The following is a 23,204-nucleotide window of genomic DNA, read 5'->3' on the forward strand; positions in this document are numbered from 1 at the left end:
GTCCTGCCAATAAAACACAGTCTTTGGTTAGCCTTCCCCACAACATTTTCTACATGTTCATTCCAATTTCAGTTGTTTGTAATTGTAATACCTAAGTATTTAATTGAATTTATTGCTTTTAGATTAGACTGATTTATCATGTAACTTAAGATTAAGGAGTTCCCTTTAGCACTCATGTGGATGACATCACACTTTTTGTTATTTAGGGTCAATTGACACTTTTCGCACCATTCCGATATTTCTTCTAAATTGTTTTGCAGTTTGTTTTGATTTTCTGATGACTTTATTAGTCAATAACCGACAGTGTCATCTGCAAACAACTGAAGATGGCTGCTCAGATTATCTCCCACATTGTTTATATAGATAAGGAACAGCAAAGGGCCTTTAACACTACCTTGGGGAAGGACATAAATCACTTCTGTTTTACTCGATGACTTCCCATCAATTGCTATGAACTATGACCTCTGTGACAGGAAATCACAAATCCAGTCACATAACTGAGACGATATTTCATAAGCACACAATTTTACTACAAGCCGCTTGTGTGGTACAGTGTCAAGAGCCTTCCCGAAATCCAGAAATACAGAATTGATCTGAAATCTCTTGTCAATAGTACCCAACACTTCATGTGAATAAAGAGACAGCTGTGTTTCACAGGAACAATGTTTTCTAAACCCATGTTGACTGTGTGTCAATAGACCGTTTTCTTCGAGTTGTTTTACTTTGTGTTACTGTAATTGGTTATGCAAGAACTCCATATTTGCTTGTGTTTTCGCTGGCAAACCCCCTGTGTCCACAGAGTGGATGGATGCCTGATGCAATCTCAGCCTTTCAGCTTGGTCTGTGCTAGTGTACCACAGTGTTTCTTGTGAATGCCCCTAATCAGAGAATGTGTTCAGGCAGTCAGGTTTTTTGGGGAGGCTTAATTGACAGCACAGACAGTGCAAGTCATCTGGAGAGGCAGTGCATCAGCATAAAATAACTGGACAGACCAAAAATAAAGATCTTACAAACGACAACATGGATGACAGGAGTCTGTGATTTTGTATACCAACCATTGAAAGAAGTGTGGGAACATCATATTCTAATACTGCAAGCAAGACAATCTATATCATGTCACTAATGCACAACCATGAGTTTCATGGACAGAAAATAAAGCAACGAGTCTTAGTGAAATGAATCATGTTTGTTACGTTCCACCGCATGATTGAGCCAGGGCACCTTCTAAACAAAACCGAGCCCATTGTCACTGGCATGATCTACTACATGGAAGGGTTGAAAAACATGAAAACACTTAAGTTCTGATAAGTCTTTAGTCAATAATATAAGACATCATGTGTGTCAGCTTGGCACTAGATTATAAAATTTAGCTATCATTATTGGCATTTGTACATATGTCCACAGATTGCACTGCTGTTGTCCAACCATGTATACCACCACAATGAATGTTCCAATTAGTTTATGAAATATATATGCAGAGTATCTACACACATACACCATAGTGTTGTAATTATAGTTTCAAATCTGTTGTCAAGTGTATGTTAGAAAAAGAGAAACGTAACTTACTGGTGTAGTGAATAGTTAAACATACTCTTGAGAACTAACTGAGTGTGAGAGATGCACATTACTGGGATTATGCATGCTGCTGGAAGATAAACAGCGGGTTGTGGTTGTTTTCAAAGTGCACAGAGCACCATGGACAGTTACACACTACAAAATGTACCCTCATTTTACCAACATTTTGATACTTCTGACCCATGATGTAAATGTTACAAGTATTAGTTAAGCAAGTGCGCCACTCATTTTTATTATTAGATATTAGGGAATTCAGTTTATTAGAGGCACATCATCGATGCCTTTCTTTTATTTGTAAATTATTATCCTAAATAAATTGTCACTAATTGATTAAACTGAGGGCATGTATGAACTGTGTGCATAATTGCCCCTGGCGCACGATGGCACGTGCACATGGAGCACCGGGTCAGTGTAGCGTGGCTGGGGAGAAATCTTGGCAGTCGGGCAGACAGTGTGACATCTGTGGTGGTACAGCTACAAAGTGCTTCCTCCCCTGGGCAAAACCATGCCTGGAGGATTCCCATCAGGTTAACACCTCTTTGTCAGACTGTCTATCATGATTCACTACTGTGATATATATCTGTATTCAGATCCAACAAACTGTGCAAATTCCTCCTTGATGACTGAGCAGCAGTGATTCATTACCTTCACCCAGCCTGTAACCTAATACAACTCTGGGCCATAACATTACCTGCAATAAGAACCAACTTATATCAGTGACAACACACTTGTTGTTCAACTCCTTTGTTCTTTCTGAACCTATCTTGCATACTGTTGAGCCATGCTTAACACACTGTCTGCCTCGTGAGCTACTCACGACGAAGGAGGCCAACTGAATGAGATACATAATAGATAATTGGATCAGAAAACTGTTTAGTGGAGCCAATACGACTGAGTGCAGAAACAGTCAAACTGGCAGTCCATCACCCTGCGCTGCGAGCACGCCGACAAGAGTCTACAGTTCAGCCCCATGCTGCTTTTGAGAGGAGGGAAGAACATCCAGTACTGTTCACAGCCGTCATACACCAAGAGACAATATTGCAAGGAGGTCCATGCCACTGAGCCTAAAACAATATGTTTATACTACATCTCCTACCATGATTCACCATTCACAGTGATAGTGTCCTGTGAAGTGTAATGAAGGGTTACTGTGAAATCATGTGACACTTTCAGCATTACGATTACGAGTTTCTGAGATTTCCATTTCTCAACTCACTAAAATGCCACCATTAAATCTTTGGCTGAATCTGTGAGATGTCATATCTAACAACTGTATTTCTCTGTAATATCTTACTCTTATTTTTAGTGTCATAAGATTGGCGACCACATGTGTATTATTTTGTTGACTCCACTGATATCATGCACCTGTTGTTGTTGTTGTCACAAATATTTAATGTTTACATTTCATGTGCTTACCATTTTTTAAGTTCATCATTACAAAGTTAACATGTTTCTATTTGTGTTGTGGCACATATGTAACACAAATACATTTTGTTTGCATGTATGTGCAACTTTCATGTTTAGCTATGTGTTTACACACTATAATTCACAGTAGGTACTTACCCTGTAATCCACTTGAACTACTTATACAGGAAATGTACACTGCTGGAAATGGAAAAAAGAACACATTGACACCCCAGCTCAGGACCACGGGCTTGGCGACCCCGGGGTCCTGAGCTGGGGACTGGTCTGCGCCGCCAGTGTCCTGTCACCGTAACCCCCGAACATGCTTCAGCGACCACCGTACGGCGCGGCGGTGAAATGTTGTGTGCTGCGGGGAATGGTAATCTTGGCTTGACCGCCTGGATTGCGAGGAAGGCCAACCTCTATAAAAACCCCTCAATCTTTCGGTGTGCTCCGCGCCTAGAAGATGCATGGCTGTTGGGGTGGAACAGTCGCAAGCGGGCAACCTCTGGGGCACCTGCCGCACCCCAGTTGTATAAGGCTTACTCAGGCACGCGGGGCTCTGTCTGAGCGGACTTTTAGTTCCCTAGCTGCTCGTGGGACCGCAATGGACCCTTCGACCTCTACATTTCCCCCTACCAGTGGCTTGGGTGGGCCGCTGGTAGGAAAACACACCCAATCGAAAAAGCGGCTACGCGCTGCGAGTCCTCCAGCGCCTGGTGTTGCTAGAGATTTAACAGAATGTAGTAACGGAGCACATGCTGATAATTAGAATGTGTTTTTGATTATTAAAAGGAAGGAGGGTAGCTTTGAGAGGGTTTCTCCCTTTTACATCCACAAGGGTCTTGAGGGAATTGCAGGAACACTGAAATCTGTAAAGTGACTGCGCAATGGGACTATGTTAGTTGAAACTTCTAGTTCCCGTCAAGTCGCTGCCCTTCGGAAAGCAAATTGTCTAGGAGAGTACGCTGTCGAGACCGAGCTCCACTCCACTCTTAATTATAGTAAGGGTGTTGTGACGTGTAGGGACTTGGTGGATATCCCCATAGACGTGCTAAAATCTGAGTGGGCTGACGAAGGAATTGTTGACGTGCAGCATATTATGAAACGAGTCGATGGGGACCTCGTCAAATCTGACTCGTTTATTCTCACGTTCAGTTGCCCAAGACTCCCGGAGTATGTTAAACCGGGGTTCTTACGTTTGCCCGTACGGCCATATTTCCCCAATCCAATGCGCTGTTTTAAATGTCAGCGCTTTGGGAATACTACGTCGGGGTGCAATGGGATAGCCACGTGTGGTAAATGTGGTCAGCCTGCCCATGACGGAGCCGATTGTTCATCGCCTGTGAAGTGCGTGAATTGCTCTGGGAGTCACCCTGTCTGGAGCCGGATCTGCCCCATCTATCTGGAGGAGCGGAAGGTACAGGAGATTAAAACATCTAAGCGCATCCCCTATGGTGAGGCCAAGAAGATCTTTAAGGCCATGCAACCTCCTGTGTTTTCAACATCTTTCGCTTCCGCTCTCAAAAAACCGGTACAACTGGCCACTGTTGCTACACAAACGGAGGTTGCTAGTGTTAGCACTACAACCTGCGCTTGCCAGTGCACTTGTGCTGCTGCGGTTGTTTTGCAATCTGCGGCTCACCCCGCTACATCGGACAAGGCCGTGGTTGCTGACATTGAGGTACTTCCAGCCTCCCCCCATATGGCGCCTTCTGCCCAGGCGAGTCAACCTCCAACTGTTGACAAGGCTCTGCATTCCAAGCCCCCCAAGACAAAGCCTCAGAAGATGAAAGTTCTGCCACCTGAGGAGACTAGTCAGCGTCGGTCCGATGATGATGCCATCGTACTGTCTGACATCTCCCGTGGGTCGTCATCGGATCTTATGGACATTGATGTCGACCGGGGGCGATCTTCTCGCCCCAGGAATAAATCTCCGGCCAGTACGGTCTCTCCTCCAAAGCACAGAGGCAGGGTGAAAGTTCAGCCACCCTGATCACTGGCTTCCGTATTACAGTGGAACCTGAATGGTTTCAGGACGCATGTGGCCGAATTACAACTCCTTATACGAGAGTGCCCCTTGTGCTTATGTATCCAAGAGACACATTTTCGGGCCACTGATTCTCCTTCTTTACGCGGCTATACCGTATATCGAAAAGATGATCTGACGGGGCAAAGGGCAAAGGGTGGTGTTGCTGTTTTTGTCCGTGACGTGCACCCCTCATCTGAGCTCCCTCTCGTCACCGACTTGCAAGCAGTTGCAGTTGACATTCTTGTGGGTTGGAGGCTAACAGTCTGTTCTGTTTATTTACCACCTCCGGATGCGATAGACTCTGAGGCTCTCACGGACCTTATTAGCCAACTCCCTCGCCCATTTCTTCTTCTGGGGGACTTCAACGCTCATAATGTCTTATGGGACTCTCCGACCACTTGCCCCAGGGGTCGCATTCTGGAAAGCGTCATGATGTCTGAAGAACTGTGCCTCCTCAACTCTGGTGCTCCCAGTCATTTCTGTACTGCTTCCGGGTCGTCATCGGCTATTGACCTTTCCTTTTGCTCTCCAGCACTCGCGGATTCTGCTCTGTGGGAGGCTGCAGCTGACCTCCATTCTAGTGACCACTTCCCCCTCTGGATTCGCCTCCTGGATGAGGCTGTGGCATTACCAGTGCCGCCCCGGTGGCACCTTTGCAGAGCTGACTGGACACTTTTCAGCCAACTGGCTGTTTTGGAACACCGTGCCAGCGTCCACGAATGGGTAGACCATGTTGCAGCCGTGATCTCTCATGCTGCTGAATTGTCAATCCCACGGTCATCCGGTCATCCCAAGAGGCGTCCTGTCCCTTGGTGGACCACTGAGTGCCACTCAGCCATCCGCGCCCGCCGTGCAGCACTGCGAAGCTTCAAGTGCCGTCCCTCAGCTGACAATCTTGCGGCCTTTCGGGTGGCAAGGGCCAGAGCGCGGCGAGTAATTAAAGAGAGCAAACGACGGTCATGGCAATCGTTCTTGAATTCCATCTCTCGCTCCACTAGTTCTACGAAAGTATGGGAAGCCATCAGGAGGATTTCCGGGAAACTCAGCCAGCTACCTGTCACGGCATTGCTGCATCAGGGATGTCTCCTCACGGCGCCGAGAGACATTGCCCAGACACTGGCCATGCATTTTGCGGAATCTACCGCCACTATTAACTGTGATCCAGATTTCTGCCGCTACCGCACTGCCGTCGAAAGGGGTCACTTGGACTTCCGGTCTCTAAATTCTGAACCCTATAACTGCCCCTTCACAATGTGGGAACTGGATTCTGCGCTGTCTGTGGCTCATGATACTGCGCCTGGTCATGATCAAATCCGGTACAGCATGCTGCGGCACCTGTTGCTGCCATCCAAGGAAGTTCTCCTGAACTGTTTCAATATGATATGGTTATCTGGCACGTACCCTGACTCGTGGAGGGAGGCAATTTTGATTCCCCTCCTTAAACCAGGGAAGGACCGAACGCATCCCAGTAGTTATCGGAGTATTGCCTTGACGAGCTGTGTTGGGAAGACGTTGGAACGAATGGTCAACCGCCGCCTGGTTTCGCTGCTCGAGACCAGGCAGCTCCTTAGCCCCTCTCAGTGTGGCTTTCGGAGATGTCGTTCCACTATAGACAACTTGACCCTGCTTGAGGCCGCCATCCAGCAGGCCTTTCTACGTAACCGGCATTGTCTAGGGGTCTTCTTTGACATTAATAAGGCGTATGACACTACTTGGCGCCGCCTTATCCTCAATCAACTCCATGAGTGGGGCTTTCGTGGCCGTCTCCCCATCTTCATTCGGTCCTTTCTTTCTCACCGCCTCTTTCGGTATCGGGTTGGTAATGTGCTATCGGATTTGTACGTGCAGGAGAATGGTGTTCCTCAGGGCAGTGTTTTAAGTGTCACCCTCTTTGCCGTTGCTATTAACAGTATCACGTCCACTATCCGGAGTCCTGCCCAATGCTCCTTGTTTGTGGACGATTTTGCTGTTTTCTGTTCTTCCTCCAGTCTTGTCAGTGCTAGTCGGCAGTTACAGCTTACGATAAAGCGCTTAGAGGCATGGACTGCAAAGACGGGTTTTACCTTTTCTGCAGACAAATCTGTGTGTGTTCATTTTAATCGTTCTCGGCGTCTTTTTACCTCCCCTGAATTGCGTCTGAGGGACACCGTTCTTCCTTTTAGAGACACTGTGAGGTTCCTGGGCCTCACTTTTGATTCCAAGTTGTCGTGGTTGCCTCACCTTAAAGACCTCAAGGTGCGGGCCCTGAAGGCACTGAATATTTTGAAGTGTCTGAGCCATCGGTCCTGGGGAGCAGATCGGGCGCGTCTGCTGCAGTTTTATAGGGCTTTCGTCCGATCGCGTCTTGACTATGCTTGCACCGTGTATGGGTCAGCAAGGCCTTCGTATCTGAAGATCCTTGACGCAGTACACCATGAGGGTATCAGGCTGGCCACTGGTGCCTTCCGTACCAGTCCCATCCCCAGCCTGTGTGCTGAGGCAGGGGAACCGCCGCTCGCCATCCGGCGGAAACTCCTCATGGTGCGACGGGTGTGTCATTTCCTTGCCTGTCCTACCTCCCCTGCGTACCCTACCGTTGCCCGACCGCCTATGGAACGTCTCTTTTCCAGTCGTCCCAGGGCAACAAAACCATTTGGGATTCGTGCCAAGCATTTGCTTGCGTCCCTTGGTGTGGAGCGTGTGGCCCCCCAACGACAAGGTTTTACTCGCCTGCCTCCCTGGTTGCTCCAGAGGCCCAGCATCCTTTTAGACTTGTCGGAGAACCGGAGGAACTGCACTCCGGCGTTTGTTTTTACCTCCTTATTTTACGATATTTTAAACCAGCATCCGGACCATGTACCTGTATTCACAGATGGCTCTAAACAGGGGGACACTGTTGGTTGTGCTGTTGTTTTCCCTGATCGAGTCGTCAAGTTACGGCTTCCTGCGGCGTTTACCATCCTCGATGCCGAATTGCTTGCAGTCTTGCGGGCATTGGAGCAGATGAGATGTGTTACCAGTCTTAAGTTCCTCATCTTTTCTGACTCCCTGAGTGCCCTTCAGACCATGCAACACTTGTACCCAGCGGATACGGTCGTCCAGAACATCCATGATGCCCTACTCCACCTGCAACGGCAGGGGAAGGAGGTTTATTTCTGCTGGGTGCCGGGGCACGTGGGTATTAGGGGAAACGAACTGGCGGATGTGGCTGCCAAAGATGCATGTTCCCTCCCTCACGTTGTTGAATGTGCCGTCCCCCTCCATGCTGTAACCTCCCTTTTGCGTTTTCGTGTTATGCATCAATGGGAAGAGGAGTGGTTGGCAGTTTCTGACAATAAGCTGCGTCTGGTAAAGGCCACTACGCGACCATGGCGTACGTCCTACCAGTCATACAGGCGGGATGAGGTTCTCCTCACTCGCCTCCGCATTGGACACAGTCCCTTCACGCATGGTTTTTTACTCCGGCGGGAGGACCCCCCAATCTGCAGTGCTTGTTGCGTCCAGATTACTGTCCGCCACATTTTACTTGACTGTCTTTTATTCTCTGACCAGAGGGCGGTGGTTTCCTTGCCACCGGATTTGCCCTCTATTTTGCAAGACGACGCAGCGACTGTGGTTAAGGTCTTACGGTTTTGTGTCCTGTCCAATCTGTTGCCTCGGATTTTAGGGAGAAGGTTTTAATGTGCTGCTGGGTGACTGGCTCACCCAGATTTTAGGTAAGAGGTCCGCCAGTCACGATTACCTCCTTGTTTCCCTCCGGTATCTGTTCTCTTTTCCTTGTGTTTCCTTTCCTTTTTTAGTGTGTTTCTTCTCCTCTTGTTTTGCCTCTGTATGTGCGCATTTGGAACTGCGTCAGGCCTGTGTCTTTTAGCCGTTCTCCTTGTTCGGCGTCCGTCTTCGTCCCTTCACCGCTTGTGTTCCTGTTTCTATGCGTTTGGGCGCTGATGACCACGCTGTTTAGCGCCCGTAAACCTCAAACACACACACACACACACACACCGGTGTGTCAGACCCACCATATTTGCTCCGGACACTGCGAGAGGGATGTACAAGCAATGATCACACGCACGGCACAGCGGACACACTAGGAACCGCGGTGTTGGCCGTCGAATGGCGCTAGCTGAGCAGCATTTGTGCACCGCCGCCGTCAGTGTGAGCCAGTTTGCCGTGGCATACGGAGCTCCATCGCAGTCTTTAACACTGGTAGCATGCCGCGACAGCGTGGACGTGAACCGTATGTGCAGTTGACGGACTTTGAGCGACAGCGTATAGTGGGCATGCGGGAGGCCGGGTGGACGTACCGCCGAATTGCTCAACACGTGGGGCGTGAGGTCTCCACAGTACATCGATGTTGTCGCCAGTGGTCGGCGGAAGGTGCACGTGCCCGTCGACCTGGGACCCGACCGCAGCGACGCACGGATGCACGCCAAAACCGTAGGATCCTACGCAGTGCCGTACGGGACCGCACCGCCACTTCCCAGCAAATTAGGGACACTGTTGCTCCTGGGGTATCGGCGAGGACCATTCGCAACCGTCTCCATGAAGCTGGGCTACGGTCCCGCACACCGTTAGGCCGTCTTCCCCTCATGCCCCAACATCATGCAGCCCGCCTCCAGTGGTGTCGCGATAGGCTTGAATGGAGGGACGAATGGAGATGTGTCGTCTTCAGCGATGAGAGTCGCTTCTGCCTTGGTGCCAATGATGGTCGTATGCGTGTTTGGCGCCGTGCAGGTGAGCGCCACAATCAGGACTGCATACGACCGAGGCACACAGGGCCAACACCCGGCATCACGGTGTGGGGAGCAATCTCCTACACTGGCCGTACACCTCTGGTGATCGTCGAGGGGACACTGAATAGTGCACGGTACATCCAAACCGTCATCGAACCCATCGTTCTACCATTCCTAGACCGGCAAGGGAACTTGATGTTCCAGCAGGACAATGCACGTCCGCATGTATCCCGTGCCACCCAACGTGCTCTAGAAGGTGTAAGTCAACTACCCTGGCCAGCAAGATCTCCGGATCTGTCCCCCATTGAGCATGTTTGGGACTGGATGAAGCGTCGTCTCACGCGGTCTGCACGTCCAGCACGAACGCTGGTCCAACTGAGGCGCCAGGTGGAAATGGCATGGCAAGCCATTCCACAGGACTACATCCAGCATCTCTATGATCGTCTCCATGGGAGAATAGCAGCCTGCATTGCTGCGAAAGGTGGATATACACTGTACTAGTGCCGACATTGTGCATGCTCTGTTGCCTGTGTCTATGTGCCTGTGGTTCTGTCAGTGTGATCATGTGATGTATCTGACCCCAGGAATGTGTCAATAAAGTTTCCCCTTCCTGGGACAATGAATTCACGGTGTTCTTATTTCAATTTCCAGGAGTGTATTTACAGTTGTAAATATGGAATGATGACAGTTAAAATTTGTGCTGGACTGGGCATGACTTTCACCCTGATTTCCCACTTATCATGAGTGGTCACCATAGCCACTTGGTTATCTAAACACAACTCTTGGCCACACCCAAGCTTCCTTATGTTATCAACCATTTGTCTACCACCTGTACATCCACTATGTATATTCTTGTACTGAGCAGATATTTTACTTAAAAGTATCTTGCCTGGTGTTATCAGATACATACATTGTTGCACCGGATACATACAATATTGCAGTACCAGTATAATTCCGAATTACATTGCATGACACTGGGCAAAAGACATTCAAGTAAAATGTTTCCCCTGCACGGGTATTTACATAGTGGATGTATGAGTACAGTTTGTATACAAATGATTGATGCCATATGGAATTTCGGATCTGGCTGTGAGTCATGCTCGGACAGCCAAATGACATGGCGACTGCCTAAAATAAGTGGGAAATCTGGGTTTGAGTCCCGGTCCAGCAAAAATTTTCATAGGTGTCATTTTGTAATACAGCTGATTGGTGTCCTTATTCACAACTGCAAATACATTTCTTGTATTTTGCAACAGCTGTAGTCACCAGTGTGCATGCATGTCTGAAGGAACATTGCATCATAAGTTGGAACAATACAGGTATTGAATGGTTGCTTATAGTAACTAGTCTTTATTAATGACAGATTGTTTCATCATTTATCACCATTGTGCAGTATCTGCAAATGCAATTCAGTGAGAGTGCATAAAATATGAATGTTGTTTATATTAAAGTGACTATTTTGTACTCACATCTAGAATTATGTGACATGCGTATTACATGAGATGGTAAATGATGTAAATATATTGAAAGTAATAAGTTAATTATAGTTAAAACCATAATTGTTGAACCTTGTTTTAAAATAATACAGTTATTATGGTTCCAACCTAATTATCGTATTATTTTGAAAGTATTTATATCATTTAAAATCTAATCACTGCACTGACAGTTAAAAAATAGTTCACTAATGATGCAATATTGGCGTTACGTCATTTTATATGTAATTAAAATACTGACACTTTAATATAAACAATGTAGGCCTACACATTTTATACAGTCTCACCAAAGTTATATTCGCAGGTACTTGACAATAGCAATAAATGCCTACACAATTTGTCATTAATAACGATTAATTATTATAAGCTGCTGTTCAGGAGAAACTTCCAAATAGAAACCTGTTGTCTCTTGTAATAATAATCTGGGAGCCCATATTTTGTGGAGGTACTGAAATTATTTAATATTTTAAAATTGTTTTGGACATATCTTCCCTGTCTTCACTAAATGAGTTAAGTTTGTTTAAGCTGAATTCATTTCATTTAAGTTTTATTTATTTTAATTGACTTAAATGTGTGACTGTTATGCTTGTAGGGTCCATATGGTCCTATCATATGTAAGCTACGTCCAGCCTTCAATTACTTATGAAGACAGACAGTTTGAGATTGTAACCAATGCCCAAAACTAGGCACCATCAATAAATAAAGGAGACTTATTAATGTACATAATAGAGGGAAACATTCCGCGTGGGAAAAATATATCTAAAAACAAAGTTGATGTAAGTTACTCTCCTTCCCTCTTTCCTGATGAAGCAACCGTGGGTTGCGAAAGCTTGAATTTTGTGTGTGTGTTTGTGTTTGTTTGTGTGTGTATCAACATACCAACGCTTTCGTTTGGTAAGTTACATCAACTTTGTTTTTAGATAGACTTATTAATGTAATTTATGACAGAATCCATACCTCTCTCTCTCTCTCTCTCTCTCTCTCTCTCTCTCTCTCTCTCTCTCTCTTTTATTTTATTTATTTTTTATTGAAGGAAAAGCATTGTGAGCCTAATCCACTTTCAGCATGCTGAAAGCCCGAAAAATTTAGTAATTATTAAACTGGCTTCCACTTGTATTTCAGAGCTCAAACCGTTACTGATGCAGATTAGTTGTGTGAGACATTTGCTAACATTATAGTGGCATGGTATTCTTGTACATAGTATTGCAGCCATTCAGTTGCTTTTTGTCTTGAGGTCTTTAAGAAATGTAATATTCAGTCATAAAATAACAGTGAGAATACAGAATTATGTAATTTTATGTACAGAGTATGATAAAGAGCTATGTAAAAGAAAACACAGTAAATTTGTGTATTAAATACTAGAAGAAAGAAATACTATATATGAGTATGTTTGTCGAGATTGTAAATGTAATTTAACTTTGTAATTTCTTACCTGGAGATGAAGTATTCAAGTATTAAAAAAAATATGCATTTTCCAACTAGGTTTAGATTTTCCATGATTTTCCTTAGTCGCTCCAGGAAGTAGAAGATTGTTCTTTTGAAAGAGCACACCAATTTCCTTCCCTATTTTTGCAACATTCCCAGCTTGTGCTCCATCTCTAATGACCTCGATGCCTACAGGATGTTAAATCTAATCTTCCTTCCTTCCTTTTGAGAAGTCTTCAAGATAAATGATATACCTATCTCTCACACATAAGGGGCGATCAAAAAGTTTCTGTTTGAGGCCGTTGCTGCAGCGTATATGCAACCTAGTGACACTCTGATGTTGGTATATAGCGACCAACATGAAAGCAAGGGGTTAATGTGCCCTTCAAAGGTAAACTTCTTGATTGCCCCTTGTATTTCTAAAACAAAGTAACAGGCAGAATATTATGAGTTTCATTATGTTCTGTGGTAAGACAGCAGTGAAGCTTTTCAATGATTTGGTACATGACACATAACCTGTGAGATAATTGTGAGTTTCTGTGGTTATAATAACAATGAACAATGCTTAAAATTATGATAATACTGTCTCCCATTGACAAAAACAAAACTGAGAGTAGCTTATGTGCCTTGGTTCACTTACTGTTTCAGGAAACGCTCTTGTTTTCGCTCTGAAAATGTTGCAGTTTGTGCGAAATTTTTTGTTTTCATATTACTCATATTAGACACATTTAGTACGATTACATTTGGTTCAGTACATGAGAACATATTTTACTTTGTTTGGAAGAGATACTCTGTGTGAAAACCATGTACTGTATTTTGAAATTAAAAACTCGTTTTATGGACTTCATGGCAAAAGTGACTGGTCTTTTCCAACACACTTTAAATAAAGAAAATTACTTACATACTTGAGTTAGGACAACATATTATTTACATATCTGACTGGAATTAGGCTCACGAGCAACTTTGCTGCATGACAAGGTAATAAATAAAGAGAAATACATCATAAATAAAAACGTTTATTTACACATTTACAAGAAGTGCAATAAATTATGACACAGACAAAGTTCGCTGAAACCTACACATCTTACATTTCATTTAATAACATATGCTGACTGTATTATATGAATACAGTTGGACGGTTTTAGTTTTTCAGTGCTGTTGGAAGATGAATACATTTTAGAACTCTATTATTTTGACTGCGCTACAAATGATGGAAATATTTAAAAGCATACCACAGTTCTTCCCAAAGGTTGCTGACTCATTTTCTAGGATGAGATAAACAACATTGAAAAAGTTGGGAGACACAGAAGTAGAGCTCGGTCTGTTGTGTCTACTGCAAATGTTTAGTTAGATTTTTTCGATTGTTGTATGGACTTTGTTGACTTTTGTAAAGCCGAATTTCTTTATACGAGAATGTAGGAGAAACTGTTTTATGCTTACGGCTGAGTGGGAGAAAACACAAACAAAATGTTAGCTTCATTTTTTAAATTATTTTACAAGGATTATAAATGTTTCACGAAATTCCTTTGCTACGTGTACCATGAGTTCATTGCTCCGTGTAACAACTAGGAACCAGCTTCATTTGCTCTGAGGTGCAACAAATGAACGATTGTGCATGAACACTGTGTGTGTCACACAGAAGAAGAAAAACTGAATGTCATTTACTCATTAGTGTTTAGCAGTAACATCACAGAAGTGGAAGTGACATCCTTCCATTCGTATTCTGTGTGAATGAGCTGGGGGAGGGGGAAGGTGGTATTGCCAGTAGCTCTGCTCAGTGCTATGGTTTTCCTTTTCAGCCAACCCACACTCTTATTATACTCAGTATCCATACAGGTAGTGGGCTGCAAAGTGATGCTTAAACGTAACAAGAAAGTTTCTTAATAAATAATGATATTATAAGAAACCTTATTCATAAGTGAACCTCATTCTTATTAATTCCCACACATTTTATGTTGTTTGTTGTACACATGATTAAATAGTTACGAGATACAGAACTGTCTCTAGGAGCACAGTTGTTAGGTCCTTAGATTGACTTATTCATTAGTTATCACAAATAGACAAATTCAGAACATTTGTCAATAAAATATATAGACAACATCAGTACGACCTAGTGATAGGACAAAGGTCTGTCTGCAACAACCGATTGGCCACCCACCCCACTGACTAGGTGGTTGTTTATTCCTTTTAGTCTTTTTTTCCAGTCAAATAGAAACAGCCCATGAAACTAGTCTGCAACCATGTTAGTCTTCAGCTTGAAGTTTCACTCAATGTGAGAGAACAGACTGACACAAGTTTTTCTCGATTACGTCAGCAATATGAAGAATGTATCTGTGCAAATGCCCCCCTTTTGGGGGGCGAGGCATCGCCGCCGTAGCCTTCTCCCGGTGCCGCCAGGACCAGGGTAGCAGACAGTGCAAGGAGGTGGCGAGCACCAGCGCAGTAGTGCCGGAGTCAGCGGCGATTGACTGGCCACCGCGCCACCTCCTCGCCGTGTCTGTTACTCCGGTCCTGGCGGCAGCGGGACGCTGACGTGGAGAGCGCGAGACGCTCTCGGCTAGAAGTTTTTAATAAGCAATATAATTAATAAATATTCATTTAATTATGTACCGAATAACTAATTCTTCTTTTCTTCTGATAAATAGATAGCTGTGCAATAATTCTTTCAGATAAAATTAGCTAACAAAGGAAGTAAGCTACAATGTTGAGCAAGCATAGTAGTGGAGACGGAAGGAACAGTTTCAAAGTTTTGCAGTTTGTTTGCATTCCGTTATTCAGAAAAGGATTTATATTGGTTATTTTAACTTTAACGTGACCGCGGAGATGACTTCGTGTACACGTGGGGATATGGTTATCCCCTGGGGGTATGTGTATATTCCGTATTGTACGAGGTGTGATCAAAAAGTAACGGGAATTTTTTAATTCTGCAGGCTTTATAAATCCGAGTTTCAATTTTTTTGGCATGTTCGTACACCTGTTCCTGGCGTATGGTTGCATTTTCAGCTGCTTTGAATATTTACTTTATTGTTGGTAGTAGAAAAGATGCTAATGTTTTTACTTTCTAACAAGACCGATCAGAGAAGTTACATTGATGAAAAATGAAGTGCAGCAAAGCATTCGAGATGCTGACTGGGGCTTTTGGCGAATCTGCTATGAGTAAGACAAGAGTTTACGAGTGGTATAAACGTTTCAAAGAGGCCCGAGAAGACGTTGAAAATAACAACTCTCCTGGACGCCCTAGCACATCAATTACTGATGACAATGTAGAAGAAGTAAAGTAAATGGTTCTCGAAGATCCCATAGTAACCATCAGAGAGCTTGCTGATAACGTTAGCATGTCTTTTTGACTCATGCCAAGCAATTTTTTTCAGATTTTGTGGGCATGAAATCTATAGCACAAAGTTTGTTCCGAAACTGTTGGATTTCGGCCAAAAACAATGTCGTGTAGACATGGCGCAGGGATCGCTGAATGAAGTCACAACGATCCAGAACTTGTGGAGAAGGTTATAGCAGGTGATGAAACATGAGTATACGGGTATGATCAAGGGTCCCTACGGAAACTTCCTGAAGAGCCAAGGCCGAAAAAGTTCGACAAGCTCGATCACGTGTGGAGTTTCTTTTTACAGCTTTCTTCGGTTACAGTGGGATAGTGCATCATGTGTGCCGTATCGTCGAAAAGTCAATAATTAATACTGATGATTAAAACAAGATTAGCACGAGATCGCTGAGATCCACAGGCGATGCTGTCTAACTTTATGAGTAATGATTACTACTTGGAAGTTATGCGCCATCTGAGTGAAGCAATCCGAAGAAAACGACCAGAATTGTGACTAAAGCACTCGTGGAAATTGCACCACGATAATGCTCACGCTCATATCTCAAAGCCTGTTCATGATTTTTTTTTTTTTTTTTTTGCAAAAAACAAAAGCATTATGTTGCCTCAGGCACCGTATTCGCCGCACACGGCCTCCTGGAATTTCTTTCTAATTGTGAGGGTGAAGAGAATCGTGAAATGACGTCGTTTTGCCACCTTTGGTGAGGTAAGAATAAAATCGCTGAAGGAGCTAAACACCATTACGAAAAGAGAGGAACAGAAGAACTTCTAAGATTGGAAAAAATGTACTATCTGAGGGAGATTACATTGAAGAGGACAAAGTTGATGTCGATAAATTAATAATAAAGATTCTTGAAGAAAAACAGATTCCCGTTACGTTTTGATCACACGCCGTCGCCAAGGTAGCCCCTGCGGGCCGGCAACACATCTAACACGACACAGGACCGAGGTCGCCTATGCCCAAAGGCGTAAGCAATGGTAAACATCGGCTGTTTTGGTAAAAGACATTCCGCGTACCACTTCCTGCAGAGGGTGTTCGAGATGGCCTGCAGAAAGTATTACTACAACAACATCTGATGGGCTGACCAATACTATTTAAAGGCTAGAACCAGCATCGGACGTCAGTTCATGCCGAATACCGATCTCAAGGACGTCCCCACGGAAGAGTACGTCTTCGCCGTCGGAATAGGACTTGGTATTAAGTGTGTGTGTGTGTGTGTGTGTGTGTGTGTGTGTGTGTGTGTGCGGGAAAACTTAAAAGTTATCTTTGTTGCCTCTGGTAGGAAGGAAATTCTTACTGGCTTTGTGATTGTGACTTTTCGTTGTTATTCAGTCATTTCCATGTAGACTCACGTAAATAAAAGTTGTGTTGTAAAAACTGTCAATCACAACACTTTGCATACCACTATTTTACTTCATCTAATGAAATTAATACAGACTCGTTCCACTCAGAAGAATAACTGGATAACTTAGCTAACAAAACCACTAAACAGTGGTCTCAAATGAGTGAACGAAACTGACCGACAGAAATCCTAAAAAAAAGATTGGTTTCTCTGGCAAAGAAAGAATGAACAACTCAGCCAGTACACAAAACACTACCAGACTGAATCGACTGTTTTCATTCGGTTGCTCTCACAGAATGGTTTCACGTGAAAGAAATGAGTGAATAATGTAACCGACATGTAAGACTGTAACAGACTGATTCGATTGTTTACATTTGGCTGCTCCCACAGACTGGTTTCACTTAAGAAAAGAATGAATGAATAATTCAACGGATGCGTGACGCTAGAACCGAAAGAGTCGATTGTTTTCATTCGTTTGTTCCCATCACTAATTCGACCTAACTGAAGACAAACTAGTCAGCATTAACAGACAGCTTTGTTTACGAGAAAGTGAACATCGCCACTCATAGCACTGGCAGTCTTGTTATGTTGATGTTCTATATGGTCGGTCATTAGTTTCGAAATTTAGTAGCCTATCTCTGTAATTTTAAATAGTCTGAGGCGATGTAACAAAAATCGTTACAGTGCCGTTTCTGCACAAAACGTGTCACAGGTAAACTTAAATCGATTCTGTAAACTTATTTGCATAACGAGGAACTTATAGTCATAAATACATATCCGCGCACCGGTCTTGACGCCGCCAGAGAGACAGCTATGCCATCTTGGAGTCAGCTGCGAGGGCACCGCGTGTGATCTCTGACTGCGCAGTGCTGCCAACTCAGCTGCAGGAGTGCATGGCGCGGCCGAGGCGCAGCTGGAAGTCCTTGTAGAGCAGCTTGCCGCCCAGCGGCACGCGGCCGAGGAACATGTCGACGGTCATGAGGCAGAGAGCCTTGCCGTTCATGAGGAAGCGGTCCGCAGGGACGAGCGGCAGGCCGTGCTCCGCCTGCATCTGCTGCAGCCACAGCGACACGTGTTCCCGCGACCAGCTGCGCGGGTCTGCCAACACACCACAGGCGTGCGTTAAACAAAGGTCACTGACAGGGAACAACGAGAACAATGTTTGCACCACACGTTACAGAAACCACACAATGAGTACAGCAACGTAAGGAGCGTAGCAGCGGCATCCGCAGTTCCCAGCTGGCTAGTGCCTGAGTTATGGTAGTCACACGAACATAAGCAACTTATCTTCCTCAACTACTGAGTCGTAAGAACAGGTAGAGTGCAGGAAGAATGACTGTTTAAATACCTCTATGCATTGTGACACGACCGACTGTGTTTAGCTGTGAAAGAGAGGGTTTGATTTGCAAGCGGTGTTTGACTGGTGCGCGCAACATACGCTGACGGGTCTGTGTGTGTGTGTGTGTGTGTGTGTGTGTGTGTGTGTGTGTGTCGGCTGCTGGGCCGGGCAGTGTGCGTGTGCGCTAGCGTGTGTCGGCCAGGCTTCCGCACTGACCGCTGCTGTCCGCTTGGCTGGGCCACGCGTTTCTATCAGAGTCGAAATATACCAACGTGGCATCAGCTCAGCTATTGAATACGCTAGCTATTGTTCGCATTTGCGCCCATACGAAGCAAACGCAACGAAGGACGAAACTTCATATGAAAGAGGGGAGCGCCACGTGTCTGCAGATATTATTTGTAACCACTGTTTATGAAACGGCACAGCAGCGAGGTTTCCCGTAAGTGGCAGTCTGCAAAAGTATAATAATATCTTTACTAATTGACGCATAATAAAGAACTGCCAATCAGCGAGGCGCTTCGACTGGTACACAAAGATTTATGCACTACTGGCCATTAAAATTGCTACACCAAGAAGAAATGCAGATGATAAACGAGTATTCATTGGACAAATATACTACACTAGAACTGACATGTGATTACATTTTCACGCTATTTGGGAGCATACAGCCTGAGAAATCAGTACCCGGAACAACCACCTCTGGCCGTAATAACGGCCTTGATACGCCTGCGCATTGAGTCAAACAGAGCTTGGATGGCGTGTACAGGTACAGCTGCCCATGCAGCTTCAACACGATGCCACAGTTCATCAAGAGTAGTGACTGACGTATTGTGCCGAGCCAGTTGCTCGACCACCATTGACCAGACGTTTTCAGTCGGTGCGAGATCTGGAGAATGTGCTGGCCAGGGCAGCAGTCGAACATTTTCTCGCGGGATTAGCTGAGCGGTCTAGGGCGGTGCAGTCATGTACTGTGCGGCTGGTCCCGGCGGAGGTTCGAGTCGAGTGTGTGTTTGTCCTTAGGATAATTTAGGTTACGTAGTGTGTAAGCTTAGGGATTGATGACCTTAACAGTTAAGTCCCATAAGATTTCACACACATTTGAAATTTTTTTTTGAACGTACAGGACCTGCAACATGCGGTGGTGTATTATCCTGCTGAAATGTAGGGTTTCGCAGGGATCGAATGAAGGGTGGAGCCAGGGGTCGTAACGCATCTGAAATGTAACGTCCACTGTTTAAAGTGCTGTCAATGCGAACAAGAGGTGACCGACACGTGGAACCATTGGCACCGCATACCATCACGCCGGGTGATACGCCAGTATGGCGATGACGAATACACGCTTCCAATGTGCGTTCACCGCGATGTTGCCAAACACGGATGCGACCATAGTGATGCTGTAAACAGAACCTGGATTCATCCGAAAAAATGACGTTTCGCCATTCGTGCACCCAGGTTCATCGTCGAGTACACCATCGCAGGCGCTCCTCTCTGTGATGCAGCGTCAATGATAACCGCAGCCATGGTCTCCGAGCTGATAGTCCATTCTGCTGCAAACGTCGTCGAACTGTTCGTGCAAATGGTTGTCTTGCAAACGTCCCCATCTGTTAACTCAGGAATCGAGATGTGGCTGCACGATCCGTTACAGCCATGCAGATAAGATGCCTGTCATCTCGACTGCTTGTGATACGAGGCCATTGGGATCCAGCACAGCGTTCCGTATTACCCTCCTGAACCCACCGATTCCATATTCTTCTAACAGTCATTGGATCTCGATCTATGCGAGCAGCAATGTCGCGATACGATAAACCTCAATCGCGATAGGCTACAATCCAAACTTGATGGTACGCATTTTTCCTCCTTACACGAGACATCACAACAACGTTTCACCAGGCAACGCCGGTTAACTGCTGTATGTGTATGAGAAATCAGTTGGAAATTTTCCTCATGTCAGCACGTTGTAGATGTTGCCACCGGCGCCAATCTTGTGTGAATTCTGTGAAAAGCTAATCATTTGCATATGACAACATCTTGTTCCTGTCGGTTAAATTTCGCGTCTGTAGCACGTCATCTTCGTGGTGTAGCAATTTTAATGGCAAGTAGTGTAGTATAATTAATTCAGCACTGAGACACATTTTAAGAGGAATTAATTGAAAACAGATATAAAATCTACTGCAAAACAAGTACACGTACAGCAAGGCAGTATGCATTTGCGAAAGTCGTGACACAAAATCTACAATCTTTGGTTCTTAAAATTTGTAATTTTTATTGTATATTTCTTTCGTTTATAATCTGGCCTAGTTTCGTTCATAACTAATGAACTATTAAGGATACGTAAATCCTGTTTAGTGCAACTAAAAGACCAGTATAAATCCGTTAAGAAAGTGATGTCAAATTAGTAATTTTAATAATATTTAATGGCCCAAAGACAATGAACTCTTTTGAGAATTGCAATGAAGTTTTCAATTATTCAGCTCCAATTATTAATGTTGGTTTGGTTTAATTATTACTATATCGTTTTAGACCAGAATTTCAGATCGGGGCTAATGGCGCAGTCAAATCGTTCGTAACTACTCTGTATGAAAATGTGTACGTGAGGCTGGTGAAACTGTGAACCTCATTAAGTGACGCAATCGGGAATTTCGCGTAAGGGTGAACCGAGGCTACACAAGGGCGACGGCCATCATGACGTGCCCACAGTTCAGTGGGACCTGATGGGGGCGGCACTTATGTTGCTGACAGAGAATGTGCTGTGCGAGCCAGTCGAAGCCACATGTAGCGATTCCAGCCGTGCACCTGTAGGAAGATTAAAGTAGTACTGGTAGCCCAGTAGCTAAACTTAAAAACTCTGGACCTAGTCAGATGTCTGATTAGTGGATGCCAGGCAACCGTCTGGACTTTTAATTTTCAAGTGATATGGGTTTCGGACTCTGTTTCTGAACACTAAAGTTGATCTTAGTTTTACCTGCGAGAGTTCCTAATAGTTTTTGCTACAAGTTGCAACTTTAGCGTCGTGTGCCTGTTTGACTAATTAGGTGCGAGTTAGTCTGTGGTTTATTCGCTGTGCTGGCGTACTCCTCCGCAGAACACTGGCCGGCACTAGGAAACTTTCTATGGCTGGTGCTGAACCAGGCGCGCCTATGACCAAGACACGCCCCCGGGCTACGCGCCCATAACGCCCCCTGGGCAGCGTGCATATAGGCCGCCGCCGCCGACCGATGTGTCTCAGTCTCTCAATGTCAGTACCTCAGTACGGCGCATCGTGACTCAGCTGGAATTATCGCATTGTTCTCGTCTTCCACACTGGTAGCCGTCGCAAAAATGGTTCAAATGGCTCTGACCACTGTGGGACTTAACATCCCATCTATCACAAAGCGAAAAAAGTGGTCCAACTAAAACATTCATATTTCTTTTCGTACTACACGAATATGTAATAAAAATGGGGCTTCCTATTTAAAAAAAAAAAACACACACACACACACACGTAGCTGATATCGGTTTGACCTATGGCAGCGCCATCTAGCGGGTCAACCATAGCGCCATCTGGTTTCCCCCTTCAAGACAGACAAGTTTGGTTCTTTGTGGTTTTTTCGTTTGACGCTTATTTCGTGACATATTTGGCCCGGTCACGATCAGTGGACCACCCTGTATATCTGTGAGATGGCCGCGGTCAAGATTCAAGAATTAGCTCGAGTCATTTAATTGCTGTTAAACACAGATCGAACTGGACGTCACTGAAGTTCCTATAATAAAGTGTGTTTTAAGCACGTGTCCGTTTTGTATTGTACTGAGAGGAAACCGGGCACCGTCCTATCATACCTTCCTCTCCTTATCCAGACACGAACCACAAAGCATTACAAGAGGGCACAGCCACAGCATTCACCTTTAATGGTCAGCAGTGAACAGTCAAGTCTTTTCTACAGGTTTTTAGTTTATTACAATTTTTATAGAGGTCACCTGCCGCTGCAAGGGGGCTGGAGTCTTTTTTAACCTCTTACTAAAATAGTTGGTTTCACCAGTGTTTGAGTTTATGTGAACACTTTAAAGACAATGAACATTTATTAGAGAAAATTGAAACATTGTAGCTGCAGGCCATCGTTTCACGTAATTTGCACCTGGCTAATGCCTAGTGATTAATTGTCTTACTGGTTAATAGCATCAGGAGCAAATTTATTTCATTATTTCAGACAATAACGCACACAGGAAAGAGAAGCTGAATTTATCGTTCTTAGTGAAGACAACGGGAGACACCTTATTTAAGTTACCGCTCAACATCTTTTCTCCCCGTACCATCCCACCGTACTGTAATTAATCTAATCTTGTCCTCATGACCCCTGTGGGGTTTGTAGTATATCCCTAGAGTCATCACATAAAACCGGTTCTCGAAACTTGGTAAGTAAACTTGCTCGTGATAGTTCAGTTTCTTCACAGTCTGTGTGACAGTCCCACAGGTAAAACAAACTTGGGCCCATTCGTGCTGTCCTTCTCAGTATACGTTCAATATCCGATGTTAACCGTACATGATACGTACCCCACACACTTGAGCAATATTC

General features: G+C 44.8%; 1 protein-coding gene across 1 annotated transcript in view; it reads right to left on the bottom strand.

Moving 5' to 3' along the window:
* Nucleotides 1–13,638: 13,638 nt before the first annotated feature.
* Nucleotides 13,639–23,204, bottom strand: part of LOC126284928 (transcription factor ETV7) — a 113,073-nt gene continuing 103,507 nt past the window's right edge. Inside the window, exon 4 of the mRNA XM_049984192.1 lies at nucleotides 13,639–18,413. Within this exon, the coding sequence (XP_049840149.1) occupies nucleotides 18,193–18,413 (221 nt within the window). The 3' untranslated portion in view covers nucleotides 13,639–18,192. The remainder of the gene's footprint in view (nucleotides 18,414–23,204) is intronic.

Source organism: Schistocerca gregaria, chromosome 8 (assembly GCF_023897955.1).
Source record: "Schistocerca gregaria isolate iqSchGreg1 chromosome 8, iqSchGreg1.2, whole genome shotgun sequence".
NCBI lineage: Eukaryota > Metazoa > Arthropoda > Insecta > Orthoptera > Acrididae > Schistocerca > Schistocerca gregaria.